Source organism: Eleginops maclovinus, chromosome 4 (genome assembly GCF_036324505.1).
Source record: "Eleginops maclovinus isolate JMC-PN-2008 ecotype Puerto Natales chromosome 4, JC_Emac_rtc_rv5, whole genome shotgun sequence".
NCBI classification, from domain to species: domain Eukaryota; kingdom Metazoa; phylum Chordata; class Actinopteri; order Perciformes; family Eleginopidae; genus Eleginops; species Eleginops maclovinus.
The window spans coordinates 6,053,401-6,067,284 of record NC_086352.1 but is presented as its reverse complement, the minus strand read 5'-3'; the positions used below and the strand labels follow the sequence as shown (position 1 = coordinate 6,067,284).

The 13,884-nt window shown below is 41.5% G+C and overlaps 1 protein-coding gene across 2 annotated transcripts; it reads left to right on the top strand.

Annotated features, from left to right (window-relative positions):
- Window positions 1–2,328: 2,328 nt before the first annotated feature.
- On the top strand, window positions 2,329–12,164 carry lrrc28 (leucine rich repeat containing 28). Of its 2 annotated transcripts, XM_063882261.1 has the most exons (10): window positions 2,329–2,512; window positions 3,069–3,310; window positions 3,397–3,437; window positions 3,943–3,980; window positions 4,269–4,406; window positions 4,971–5,177; window positions 5,259–5,361; window positions 5,971–6,155; window positions 9,064–9,223; window positions 11,044–12,164. In XM_063882261.1, the coding sequence occupies exons 2-10, from the start codon at window positions 3,143–3,145 to the stop codon at window positions 11,111–11,113; spliced, it is 1,110 nt and encodes a 369-aa protein (XP_063738331.1). In that variant the 5' UTR covers window positions 2,329–2,512; window positions 3,069–3,142; the 3' UTR covers window positions 11,114–12,164. The 2 variants fall into 2 exon arrangements, with proteins under 2 accessions (XP_063738331.1, XP_063738332.1); XM_063882262.1 differs by lacking the exon at window positions 9,064–9,223.
- Window positions 12,165–13,884: the final 1,720 nt, after the last annotated feature.

The following is a 13,884-nucleotide window of genomic DNA, read 5'->3' as shown; positions in this document are numbered from 1 at the left end:
AATAAATTTGGCCAAATGTGAATTTGCAAAAGCCACAGTGACATACCTTGGCCATGTGGTGGGACAAGCTTGTGTGACCCCAGTTCAGGCTAAGGTCAGAGCAATAGCTGAATATCCACAGCCCACAACCAAAAAGGAACTCCAAAGGTTTCTGGGTATGGTGGGATACTACAGGAGTTTCTGTCAACATTTTTCAACTACTGCGTTTCACCTGACTGAACTTCTTAAGTCTACTGTAAAATATACTTGGTCGGTTGATTGTCAAAAAGCATTTGATATTAAATCTGTTGTGTTCCTCTCCTGCACTAGCTGCTCCGTGTTTTGATCGACCTTTTATGCTCCAGGTGGATGCAAGCCAGGTGGGAGCGGGTGCGGTTTTGCTCCAGGGTGATAACCAAGGCGTGGTGAGACCAATCAGCTGCTCCAAGAAGTTTAACAGTTACCAGAAACATTACTCTGTTATTGAGAAGGAGGCGCTGTCACTCATTTGGGCGTTGCAACATTTCAATGTTTATGTAGGAGCAGGAGGACCAGTTTTGGTTTACACAGATCACAATCCACTGACTCTCTTGCATTCTATGAAATGTCCCAACCAAAGATTGACACGGTGGTCTTTGTTCCTTCAGGCTTACAACCTTGATGTTAGGCATATTAAGGGATCAGACAATGTTATTGCTGATGCCCTGTCACGTGCTCCACTGAACTAGTTAGTTGAAAAAAAGGTGGTACGTATATTTTAGTTTGTATTTATCTTTGTTTTTGGGATGGATAGTGTTACGGTGGTCCTAGGACACGACTTTAAGGGGGGGGATGTGACGACCCTGCGTCCCTGTTGTCCCTGTAATGGTGTCTGTCCCTTTAATGATTGTTCCCTTTCTTTCATTAGCGCTGATTGAAGGCACCTGGCTGAGCAGTTAAAGGCCGGAGCCAGAGTCTTGCCAGGCCTCTCTTTTGGCTGAAGGACTCTGGGGAGAGCAGCCTCGTTCATGCTTAGGTTTCCCTTTGGTTTTGGTTCGGCATGCAACACCCTGCATCATACCATGTTCACACATCCACATCTACACTACTGATCTGACTAACACACCTCATGATGGTAGGTCTTTGATTTGTTTGCTATAATAAATATATTTTCTTATAACTTTGTCCTTGCCACCGTTTTTTGTTGTGGCCAAGAGCCGGGCCATGACAGTAGATAGATTCTGTATTGATCCCAAACTGGGGAATTCTAGCTTTACAGGAGCAGCCGTGTGTTCAGGCATTAAAACAAAGGTGGAATAAAGTTTAGACGGGATGAATCATGTGTCGTTTACTATATACTCTAATATAATGTCTGATTTAAATTCTTCTTTCTTTTCATTTCTGTCTATACATATTTTGGCAGTTTTGGCACCACTTTAATTTAACCCAGTTTGCCATATTTTCTAAATCTGTTGAAAGAAAGTTAATACAAATAAATGAATCTCTTTTCTTTTAAGATATTAGTTTTTTTACTTCACTTGTCTGTTATTCCTGAAAGGAACTCAGTGATCAAGGTGTTGGGACGGGCCTGCTGTATGGAAAGGGTGCCATAATGTACTTCAACGCGTTCGTCTGTGAAAAGGTGCCTTTTTTAATATGACTGTCTGTTTATGTATTTTAAATAAAATGCATAAACAGTCCTTTTATGGATCATTTTAATTAATCCGCAATATTTTATATTGTGTGATATTTGTGACTTGTGTATTTTCTGCTGTAGATATGTTTATTCTTTAGATTATTTGCTGTTAGATAAAGATTTTTGATTTCATCACGTCTAAACTTTAATCCACCTTTTAAAGTCTGAACACACTGCTGCTCCTGTAAAGCAAGAATTCCCCAATTTGGGATCAATAATCACACACAGAAATCTATCTATCGCTTTACTCCTCACTGATTGGTTGCACACACTTTGCTTTATGCAAAACAAAAATAAAATAAGCACGAAATTAACTCCGGGCTTTCCATTTATTATTAAGGTAAAAGAAAGACATTTGAATGAAGGTGCTTGGGTTCACATATCTGTTTTGTAGCTTACATTGTGTATTATTAATACGGATCTGTATCTTCAAAGTAACTAGATTTATCAAAAAGAAATACCATCATTTTAAAAAACGTGCAATAATGGCCTCTACATTGTAGTGGAGTAAAATAATTCATTAGTTAGACATGTAAATCACATAGAAAAGTTCAAGTCCTTGAATATTGTACAGAAATTGAGCATATGTACTTTTAACCACTGTAGTCTAAGGGTGTACCGTCGGGTGGCAGCAGTGATACACCAGCGGTTTCATCTCCCGTGAATTCAGAGGGAGGCGATGACGCGCAGCGTAACCTGGGTGACGTCATTACGTTGTTTATGACGGGGCACTGTTGCTGCACGTATCCTTACCTAGTGAGCTACTTTCAGAAGCAAACAATTACGCATTTGTTTCGCTTCCAATGTGCATATTGTGGGACATCAAGTGGAAACGGATGGCCCTGCAGCAGTCTTAAGGTACTAGCTGCTTTATCTCTGCATTGTGTTGTTGTTGACTGTAATAATAGTGCTAATAGCAGCCTCCTATTGCTAGCTAGCATGCTAATGCTGCTTAGATATAAACAGAGCATAATGTAAATACAGAGGTGTAAAGTAACTAAGTGCATGTACCCAAGTGCTGTACATATGTATAATTGTGAGATACTTGATATTTACTTGGGTATATCAAACTTATGCTACTTCTACCCCACTACAACTCGAATAGGTTCTTGGATTTTGATGCTGATATTGTTCTACTTCTACGTGAGGAACATTTTGAATGCAGGATTTTACTTGTATATACCAGGACCTTATTTTTGACTAACTTTATTGTTATTTCAAGCTTTAATCAACATTTCCCTCCTGGATGTAAGCCTGTGTGACTCTTTACTAACGTTTTTTTGCATAGTGTAGAGGGCATACAACTTACTGACTACAATATACTAGTTTATGGTCCTGTTGCAGCTGTGTTGTTCATCAACTGTATTAGTCATAATCCAACGGTATATGACTTAATTCCTCTGTTGTCTTTCAGGAAACAGTAATGCCATAAAGAAAAGGAGCCAGGTTTCAAGTCTCCTCCATCGCGGAGGAGAGCTTTCTTCAGAAATGGCGACTGACCTCCATGAGGCTATTTTCATGGCCAAGCAGGAGCGCCACAAAAACCTGTTCCTGAACTACAGAAACCTGAACAACTTCCCCGTGGAGCTGCTGAAGGATGAAGGCCTGCAGTTTCTGGAGAGGCTGTACATGAAGAGGAACTCACTCACAACGCTGGTGCTTATTGAGCTGATGTCAAACCGCTTTTCAAGATCTTAGAAGGGTTGTTTTGTTTACTGATTGTTTCTGCTTCTCTCCATCAGCCTGATAATCTTGCTCAGAAGCTCCCAAATCTAATCGAACTGTGAGTATTTATTATGCAAAATCTACTTCTTTTCTACAGAAATGTGTGTTAAGACACTCTGGAAGCTTCAGGAACAAAGACCCCCTCTCTTTTTGTGCTGATCCATCTCTGTTTGAAAATCAGCTGATCAGATAGTTGTCACTTTGTGATGTCACAATGTTTTTATGACCATTAGCCAATAACCAACCAAGGAAGGCCCCGCCCACCTTATCACCTGACTCTCCTCCTAGAGCTCCATTGTGTTTTTTTAACCAATCACCTCTCAGAGGGGCGTGGCCAGCCGCAGCTCATTAGCATTTCAAGCTACAGACACAGAATCAGCACATTAGGAACAGGGCTGAAACAGAGGGGGTTATGGGACAATGATCTGTTTGGTGTTTCAGCCAATCAGAGACAGGCTGTGGATCTCTGAGACCTGGGATATATTGGTGAGAAAGAGGAGAATAGGGGACCTAAAATATTCTGTTTTAATCTAATTATGAAATGTGTTTGTTTTCCATTGAAGGTATTTGCACTCGAACAACATAGTCATTATTCCTGAAGGTAAGTCGTCTGTTATGGCACAACAATAAACCAGTGTTTACACCTAGCTGTCAATCAGAATACCGTTATCCGTCCCTCAGAGGGGAAATGTACATTGTGACTGCAAAGTATAGATCAAGACGAAAACAATAGACTACATAAAAGGCATGCAGAAGTACACATTCAGGTAGAGAGTAAGAAGCAGTTATATATTTTGTTATATAACATATGAAAGGTACATTACTCTTTATCTGTGCTGTTCTCTTGTATCTTTTCCGATAATAATCCTCACTGTGCTTCGATCCCCAGCGATTGGGAACCTGGCGCGGCTGCAGTCTCTGGACCTGAGCAACAACGCGCTGCAGTTCCTCTGTCCGGAGATCGGCCGGCTCAGATCTCTGCGGCACCTCAGACTGTCCAACAATCACCTGAAGAGCCTTCCTCCAGGTGCATAGAAAACTGCCGTGTGGGACACAGGGATTTTAGCCTTTGCAGACCATTTACATGCGCTAAAACCTATACAGGAAAGGGAAAACCAACCCCAAAAAGCAGAATAGAGCCCCTTTAAGAGACCACAATTATGTAGTTGTCCAGCAGAGGGCAGCAGAGCCTCGATCAAACAAAGGGAAATGGAAAACATCGTCACTGTATTTCAAGGATTCTTATTATTTCACTGTATATTAACGCAGGTCGGAGACGGGGAAACATGCACTCCACATCTCATACTCATTTCATACATCAACTAACCAGAGGAACACAGAGCAGGATAATCCCTTGACCTTCAAAATACAAGCGTTGATGCATTGATTTGTATTTCCACTCTTTCTTTTGTTTTTAAAAAGGAAAATGTAGTTTAAAGTACTTGGAGAGAATGTGAAGTTAACCAGCTGTTGGAGATTACAAAATATTACCCTTTTAGATCGTAAATAGTAAATCATATCTGCGATGAATATGTATATGCAACAGAGTGGTTTTACTCTCTCTCCTCATCGTGTCCTTCTGTCCTCTCAGAGATCGGGGACCTGCAGGATCTGGAGACTCTGGATGTGTCCATGAATCAGCTGATGTCTCTGCCCGAACGGCTGCACCGCTGCGCCTCCCTGCAGAATCTCACCGCCGACCACAACCTGCTGACCCACGTTCCCCGGCAGCTGTGCTGGCTGCACCGCCTCAACCAGCTCTCCATGGCCGCCAACCGCCTCACCTTCCTGCCCCTCGGTGAGGAGCATGCCTCATCATAGGGATGGCGACATCAGGAGGGAGGAGGTGTTAATATATGTGTGTGTGTGTGTGTTTCAGATCTGGGCCGATCTCGAGAGCTGCAGTTTGTGTTTGTGGACAACAACGCAGACCTGAAGGGACTCCCCTCCTACCTGTACAACAAGGTCATCGGCTGCAGCGGGTAATGCTGTTTGATGTTTGAAGGAGGAGTTGTAAATACTTTAAATCAATTTGATAAAATAAGAAAACAGCATGAATTAGTTCAGCTAGGTTTTGTTTGAATAGAGGGACACCATTATAAAAACATTCTGATTCAAAAGTTAAAAGAAGCAGCGAAGAAGAAATGCATTAACACTTTTAGTAGAAAAGTACATGCACAAAAAGCAAACCATTGAGTCCTGTATTTGGAATAAAAACAACCTAATAAGTTGTTGGTCAATCAGAAATAATAGTCCACTTTTACTCCAGTTTACATTAAGCCAGGCATACGTCAATTAATTCCATTGTCACAATAACTTTGTACCACGACATGAAACTCCTGTAATCTCAGGCCATGTGTCTAAAAGCAGGTGTGTTTCTCCTTTTGCCAAAAATGCATACCTCTCTAGTTTGTTTGTGTATGGGTGGTAAACATGGTAAAGAACCCAAATTGAGACACATCTTCTGAATGAGCTGTCGCAAAAATGCTCTTGAAACCCAGAAAAATGTCCATACTCTGCATCAGAAATCGCTGTAAAGGTTCTACATTGTTCATATGAGATGATGTGAATGTGTGTGTTGCCCCCTACAGGTGCGGTGTGTCGCCCCAGGGGTTGCGAGGGGAGCTGGGGGAGGGGCTCGGGGACGCGCTGAGTCAGGCTCTGGTGGGGCTTCCTGCGGAGGTAAGGGTGGTGGGCTCAGAGGCGGAGAACGTGGTCCCCCTGGAGGAGCTCGCCCTGAGGGCCCTTCACCGCATCTACCATCACGGCACCACAGGTGAGGAGATACTGACCCTGTAAACAAGTTCATATTACATCTGTTAAACACAGGTAACGTATGGAATGCTGTTTAAGATGAATATGCCTATGAGATAAATAAACATGATTATGAAATAAATTCTGAAATAAAAATAAATGTAAATTTAAATGCATTTATTTATTTCAAGGGGCTTTGATTTCATAATGCCACATTTATTTCACAGCTCTCTCCATTTCCATTTCTTATATTCAAATGAACAGGGCGTGGTTAGCTCACAGATCCAGACCAAAGCAACAGCACCACAGCACTGACTCACAATCTCGTGTAACACACAGTCCAGTCGGTGGCGGTAATGCACCTCTATGCCGTGCTCTAAACTGGTTCGCCAACTGACAATTTACACCGAAGAAGAAGCAGCGAAATTCCACAGGAACACTGATGCTCATTCAGCAGCGTGTGTGAGGGTGTGGGGGACCGGCCGATATGATGACGCACAGTGAGAACTAAAACAGGACAACGTAGCTGACAGAGGATGCCTGTTCAAAACATTGAGAACTTTAAAATATACATTCTGTCAGAGTCTCAGTCGGGCATCGCTCTTATGGTGATGTAGAGTAGCTTTGATAGCTGTGCCTGTGAGTTAACACTGCTTCACTCACAGGCTGTCTGAAGGTATACACAGCTCTCAGAGGGACTTCACATCAACACCAATATGAAGTAATAAGTCTGGCAACAGAACTGCTTTAAATGGTTTATTTAAGCATGCAATGATTTAAGAGACATCCACACCGTCACCTCATTTGTCGTTGTGTAGTCCTCGCTGTGAGCGTCCTGATATCGGTATCCTTACCACAGCCTCAGATACTCGGACTGAACGTGCTGCATATGTTCCTATGGAGACAAATATAGCAGCAGATAAATGTAAACGACAGACGAAACGATCAAGATGTGCATTTCCTGATTACACACATCTGCCTCACATTAAAGAATATCACACGTTGATCGGCAACACCTGTGCTTGGACAACCCGCTTTAGAGAACTGGAGTGCGAAACAAGAGCTGCTGAGATTGAGTCGGTGCTGTGGTGCTGTTGCTTTGGTCTGGATCCGTGAGCTAACCACGCCCCGTTCATTTGAATATAAGAAAGGGAAATAAAAATACAAATTCTCAATATTTTTCCCAAATAAATCTTGACTTTTTAAAATAAATTAGACTTTTGAAAATGTCCCACTATCTCCTCTTCCTTCTAACTCTTCCTGTGGCGTTCATCATCTTCTATTGAGAAATCCAACTTTTTGTCTCCCAATCTTTTTTCCATTGGATCTTCTTTTTAAACTTCTCATTTTGACTTTTTTGAATTTCTGACTATTTCTTCTAAATGATCACTTTTTTTCAAATTTGGATTTTTTTGTGTCGACTGATATTTTTTTCAAAATAATCAAAAAATTTCCCAAAAAATCATCGTTTTTTTTCTAAATTGCTTCTTTTAAAAATGTCCCACTATGCATAATGAAATAAAAGTCCCATGAAATAAATAAATGTACATTTATATATATTTGTTTCATAGTTTATTTATATATGTATTTAATTATTTACGTATTCATTTATTTAACTTTGACTTGAACGGCCTTCCATACTCATGGGGTTGGTTCTTCTCGTCACAAATCCACAGCTTTTTGAAATACCCTCCGTAGATGTATAGCTCTGATCCAAGACATAGCTCAAGAGAAATAAGTCTCAATTAAAAAACCAATCAGCCACTTCAGCACCACGGACAGCGCCATGCTTTATGGACACAAAGAGCAAAGAGATTCGAAGAGCTACATTTAAACAAATGAAACGAGAGGACAAGAAGAGATCGATTTAGGATGGTTTGTTCTGCTGAACCACAACAAATAATAAGTCTTATGCTTCTGCAGTTTTTAATACCCCCCCCAACCCCCCCCTAGCTATTTAGTTAGATCCAAGACAAAAGTGACAGAAGGAGGACACTAGGAGAAAAAATCACATTCTCAAATCTGACAGCTCCTTCAGCACCACGGACAGCGCCAGCCTGAAGCGCTTCACTGACCAACAGAAGAAATGCAAATAAATAAAATACAGGACAATTTTGATGAAGACCACAAATGACAACAAGACAATAATATGAGAAACAGTTGAATCTGAAGGAATGCACTGGGAATGAGCACTGGGAATGAACACTGGGAATGAACACCAAGGCTAAAACACCTATAGCTGCATGGGTATTGATACTGATTCACAGGTCCAGGTTCTACTGTCTCGTATATCAGAGTTTTTGCCATTCCATTTACACACATGATGGATTTAGGTCTCCATGACGGCTGCATGCTGTCAGTGTGGAAGTTTAGGGGGAAGAAGAAATGAACAACTTGACGTTCAAAGTTAGCCATAAAGGAAAAGAAAAAGCATTTTTGACAACAAAGTTACTCTAAATGATGGAAAATATCACCAACGTTCAGTTTCCCATGAAGGAGAATGACAGAAGAGTTACTTTATGGCGTCATTGATTGTTAGAAATAAAAATGAAACAAGAAAATGACATTAGTTATATTTTCGATGGACTGTGTGTTCATAAAACAGTAAAGAAAGGAAATTGACCAACAATTAATATAAAAACACTGAAACTCTTAATTTGAGATGGAAAATCAAAGATATTCCAATAACTCGTGAAGGAAACTCAGTAAAGATAAGGTTTCCACAACGAGACGGTACGGTACCTCGGTGCAGAGTTGGAGTTGTTTGATTTATAATAAAAAGATAAACTCAGTTTCCATCTTCCAAGAAAGAAAGCTGCAAAATGTTGCTGCTAATTAAGGAGAATGGAGCTGGAGCTGGAAAAGGGACTTTAGGCAAATGGAAAGGACACTGTTTGACTGCATTAAGTGATGTTACTTCCTTCCTGCAGACCTGAGCCTGCCTCCCCCCATCAGCCTCCCCCGGAGTCTCCTGCAGCTGCTGCACTTCCCCCTGGGTCACTGCCACCGCTGCAGCCAAACCATGTTCACCACCATCTACCCCAAACTGTTCCCGCTGCGGGACACCGCGCTGGCAGGGGTGCACCGCAGGTCAGAACAAACGCACCTCTGCAAAACAAACGCACCTCTACAAAACAAATGCACGTCTGCAAAACAAACACACCTCTACAAAACAAACGCACCTCCAGAGAACAACGCACCTCTGCAAAACAAACACCTCTACAAAACAAACGCACCTCTACAAAACAAACGCACCTCTGCAAAACAAGCACACCTCTACAAAACAAACGCACCTCCAGAGAACAACGCACCTCTACAAAACAAACACACCTCTACAAAACAAACGCACCTCTGCAAAACAAACGCACCTCTGCAAAACAAACGCACCTCTACAGAACAACGCACCTCAGAACAACAAACACACCTCTGCAAAACAAACACACCTCTACAAAACAAACGCACCTCCAGAGAACAACACACCTCTACAAAACAAGCACACCTCTACAAAACAAACGCACCTCCAGAGAACAACGCACCTCTACAAAACAAACACACCTCTACAAAACAAACGCACCTCTGCAAAACAAACGCACCTCTGCAAAACAAACGCACCTCTACAGAACAACGCACCTCTGCAAAACAAACACACCTCTACAAAACAAACGCACCTCCAGAGAACAACACACCTCTACAAAACAAACGCACCTCTGCAAAACAAACGCACCTCTGCAAAACAAACGCACCTCTACAGAACAAACGCACCTCCAGAGAACAACGCACCTCAGAACAACAAACACACCTCTACAAAACAAACACACCTCTACAAAACAAACACACCTCCAGAGAACAACGCACCTCTACAAAACAAACACACCTCTACAGAACAAACGCACCTCTGCAAAACAAACGCACCTCTGCAAAACAAACGCACCTCTACAGAACAAATGCACCTCCAGAGAACAACGCACCTCAGAACAACAAACACACCTCTACAAAACAAACACACCTCTACAAAACAAACACACCTCTACAAAACAAACACACCTCAGAACAAACACACCTCTGAACAACAAACACACCTCTACAAAACAAACGCACCTCTACAAAACAAACGCACTTCTACAAAACAAACGCACCTCTACAAAACAAACACACCTCTACAAAACAAACACACCTCTACAAAACAAACACACCTCTACAAAACAAACGCACCTCCAGAGAACAACGCACCTCTGCAAAACAAACGCACCTCTACAAAACAAACGCACCTCTACAAAACAAACGCACCTCCAGAGAACAACGCACCTCTGCAGAACAAACACACCTCTACAAAACAAACACACCTCTGAACAACAAACGCACCTCTACAGAACAAACACACCTCTACAGAACAAACACACACACCTCTACAAAACAAACGCACCTCTACAAAACAAGCGCACCTCTGCAAAACAAACGCACCTCTGCAAAACAAACGCACCTCTACAAAACAAACGCACCTCTGCAAAACAAACGCACCTCAGAACAAACGCACCTCAGAACAAACGCACCTCTGTTGTCGGTTGTTACCCTTATACATTTCGTAGTGACAGCAGAGGATTCATTAAAGGTAGATTTCGATCTCACAACGTGACCACCAGATGTGATGGGAAACGGACCACTTGTTTTTAAAGAGTATTTAAAATGATTACGTTCTAAAAGCTTTACGTTAAAGTCCTCAAAAGTGTTGATAATAAAAAGCTGGTGTGCACTTTGGGGAAGTTGCTGATCTCATCAAATGGTTATTTCCCTTTTTGTTGGGGAAGTGTTTTCCCGTAAATGTTTCATGATGTAAGAGATTGATTTATTCGACTCTAAGATATTGCTCTCACACCTGTGTTAACCCCCCCTCCCCCCTCTCTCCCCTGCAGGACCACGGTGAGCTTTGTGGCTTATTGCTGCTCCAGCCGCTGCCTCCGGACCTTTGACCTGCAGGGATGAGGACATATTCCTAACACACACACACACACACACACACACACACGTCCAGAAGCTGCTGAGATGTTTCCAGAAAGCGGCTCGTATAGTTTGTGCATCTTTAAAGAACATTACTGAGAAACACAGAGAGGTTTTTGTGTCGACTCACGATTCAGAAACGCACCAAAGACTTAAAGTGTGTGTGTGTGTGTGTGTGTGTGTGTGTGTGTGTGTGTGTGTGTGTGTGTGTGTGTGTGTGTGTGTGTGTGTGTGTGTGTGTGTGTGTGTGTGTGTGTGTGTGTGTGTGTGTGTGTGTGTGTGTGTGTGTGTGTGTGTGTGTGTGTGTGTGTGTGTGTGTGTGTGTGTGTGTGTGGGTTAACTAACATGATGACACCTGAAGTTACTAACGGCACTTTTTAACAACAAGCTCTGTTTGATGTTTGTGATCAGACGTTTTCAGTCAAAAATATTTCCTACTAAACTTTGTTTTACTGTAGAACGTCTGAAGACTTAAACTCACTGACAAAAGAACGTGCCAAGATTCCACATGTCATCTTCAGCTGCAGGTAATTCTCACAGGGGCTCTATTCTGCTTTCCAGGGCTTTCCCTCTCCTGTAGTGTAGGTTTTGGTGCATGTAAACGGTCTGCAAAGGCAAAAATCTCAAAGTTCCGGAATGACATCACCGTGGTACACCAGCGCTCCGACACATCGTATGTGGCAGGCTAGGGGGGCATCTCTAAGCCAATCACAGCAGAGTTCAGCCAGCTAACCACCCAATCAGAGCAGACCAGGCTCTGGTTTCAGGCAGAGGGTGAAAGAGGTGCTGCAGCTCAGGCAGGGTGAGAACAATAAAGAGCTTTTTGAACATCAAAGCAGAAAAATGTGCAACTTTTTAAAGTCATTTATACAAATCAGATACCTGGGAAACGAGCCACGGATTTGAGTTTTCAGCGTCAGTCAGAACGGCAGATTTAACATGCTATTGACATGTTTAAGGCTAAGGTTTTATCTCAAAAGGAGTCACTTGCATTAAATAAATGATATCAAAATGATCCAATTGTTGAAATTAGTAACTGAGGCTTGTGTGTGGATTTCCTATGTTGTAATTTAATTTATCTTTTGTGTTTCAGTAAATATTGACTCGTGTTCTGCTCTTATCTGTCACACTTCAGCTAAAGCTACTTTAAGTGTCTTTCCTGCTCATTCGCAGTACAACATGCTTGAGAATGCTATGAAAATACCACAGTGCAATTACAGAAAATACATTATGAATACCACAGCAAAATGTCTTCGATTATCTCATGATTCTTTTATGCAAAAATGTAAGAAAATGCCCAAAACATGAAGATTTATATCACGTTAAAAAAGACTCTTCTCAATGTTCTGACATTTTATTTACAAAGCATTGAGAAAATAATTGCAAATCGCTGCAATATTTACAACTAAAGGTTATTTCTCGCATCAAACGATAATGATGTTTGATCTTTAAAGTCTTTAATGCAAAGCTGTCAGAACATGCTGTTTTTCGCCTCTGAACTATGGAACTCTGCTTTGTTCTGTATTCAATCACATTAAGGTGAATACTTTGGAGTTTAACACTGACGAAAGAAGGTGGTTTTCAAGAGGTTCAATACGAGAAACGATTGAGAAAATAATAGTAATATAAAATCAAATCTGAACTGAAAGGATGGTGACAGGGAAGTGATCCTGTCTGTATGTCAGCTCATCTCTCATTAATACAGGTGTGATTACTGTCAGGTACACAACATTTCACCGGCTTTAATGTAGTTAAAAATAGAAGCCAGAAGATCCAAGCACCTCATCTTTGATAGAAGAAAAACAAGCCTTAATACTACGTGTGTGTGTGTGTGTGTGTGTGTGTGTGTGTGTGTGTGTGTGTGTGTGTGATGATAGAGAGGGATGTGGAGCAGAAGCACATCCATTAACCGGGATCGATGGCGTGTTGAGTGTTGGACCATGATCCTCTCTGCTCTCTCCTCGGGGAGTATCACATGTCGCTCTCCGCACATGTGCAGTAACATGTTCCTAATTTTAAACATGAAGACACAACACGGATCACATGATGACATCTACTGCTGTACATAAACACAACGTCTGCACGCAGAGAGCACAGAGGTTTTTATTTACTGCCACTTAAAGGGGAATATTTCACATCTTCAACACGTTCCTGCAGGTTTTAGTGCATGTCAATGTTCTGCAAAGGCTCAAATCTGCTTTAGAGTATTGCACAGGAAACACATGAAGAGTTTGACCATAAAACGTTTTTGCAGTCATTTTAAAACTAAAGAACCATCAAAAAGCGTTAATAAATAGTGCAGAACTCACGATGAATTACATTTAAAGGAAACACTGCAAACATATAAATGGCTAGAAGGACACGTTTAATTGCAATGTTGAACTCTTTTAGGATAAAGACAGGAGCATGATGACACTGCTACCCTGCTGATATATAGTGATGGTATGTTCCACACATCTCCTTTATCTCGTTCTGTTTACACACTTTACTTATTCCTGCTTTTCCAGATTAATCTCTCTCTTTATCCTCAGTTATTGATCACTCACTAAAACAGGTTGGATTCATTTTTATTATCATGGCTTTTGACTTTTCATCCCAAATTCCCTCCCTAAAAGCCTTTGTCTCTGATGTGTCACAACAAGGATTTTGAAGCTGATATCTATTTTAAATCAATAGGCTCTCTATATGTCCACCGCTTCAATGCATCTTATACACATCCTGCAGGTTAATATGAAGCGTGCTAAAGTGTCCTCTTA

Coding starts and splice junctions, on each gene's coding strand:
- lrrc28 (XM_063882261.1), top strand. CDS start 3,143: ATGGCGACTGACCTCCATGAGGCTATTTTCATGGCCAAGCAGGAGCGC. Junction 3,438..3,942: donor CTCCCAAATCTAATCGAACT/GTGAGTATTTAT, acceptor TTTCCATTGAAG/GTATTTGCACTCGAACAACA. Junction 9,224..11,043: donor CTGGCAGGGGTGCACCGCAG/GTCAGAACAAAC, acceptor TCTCCCCTGCAG/GACCACGGTGAGCTTTGTGG.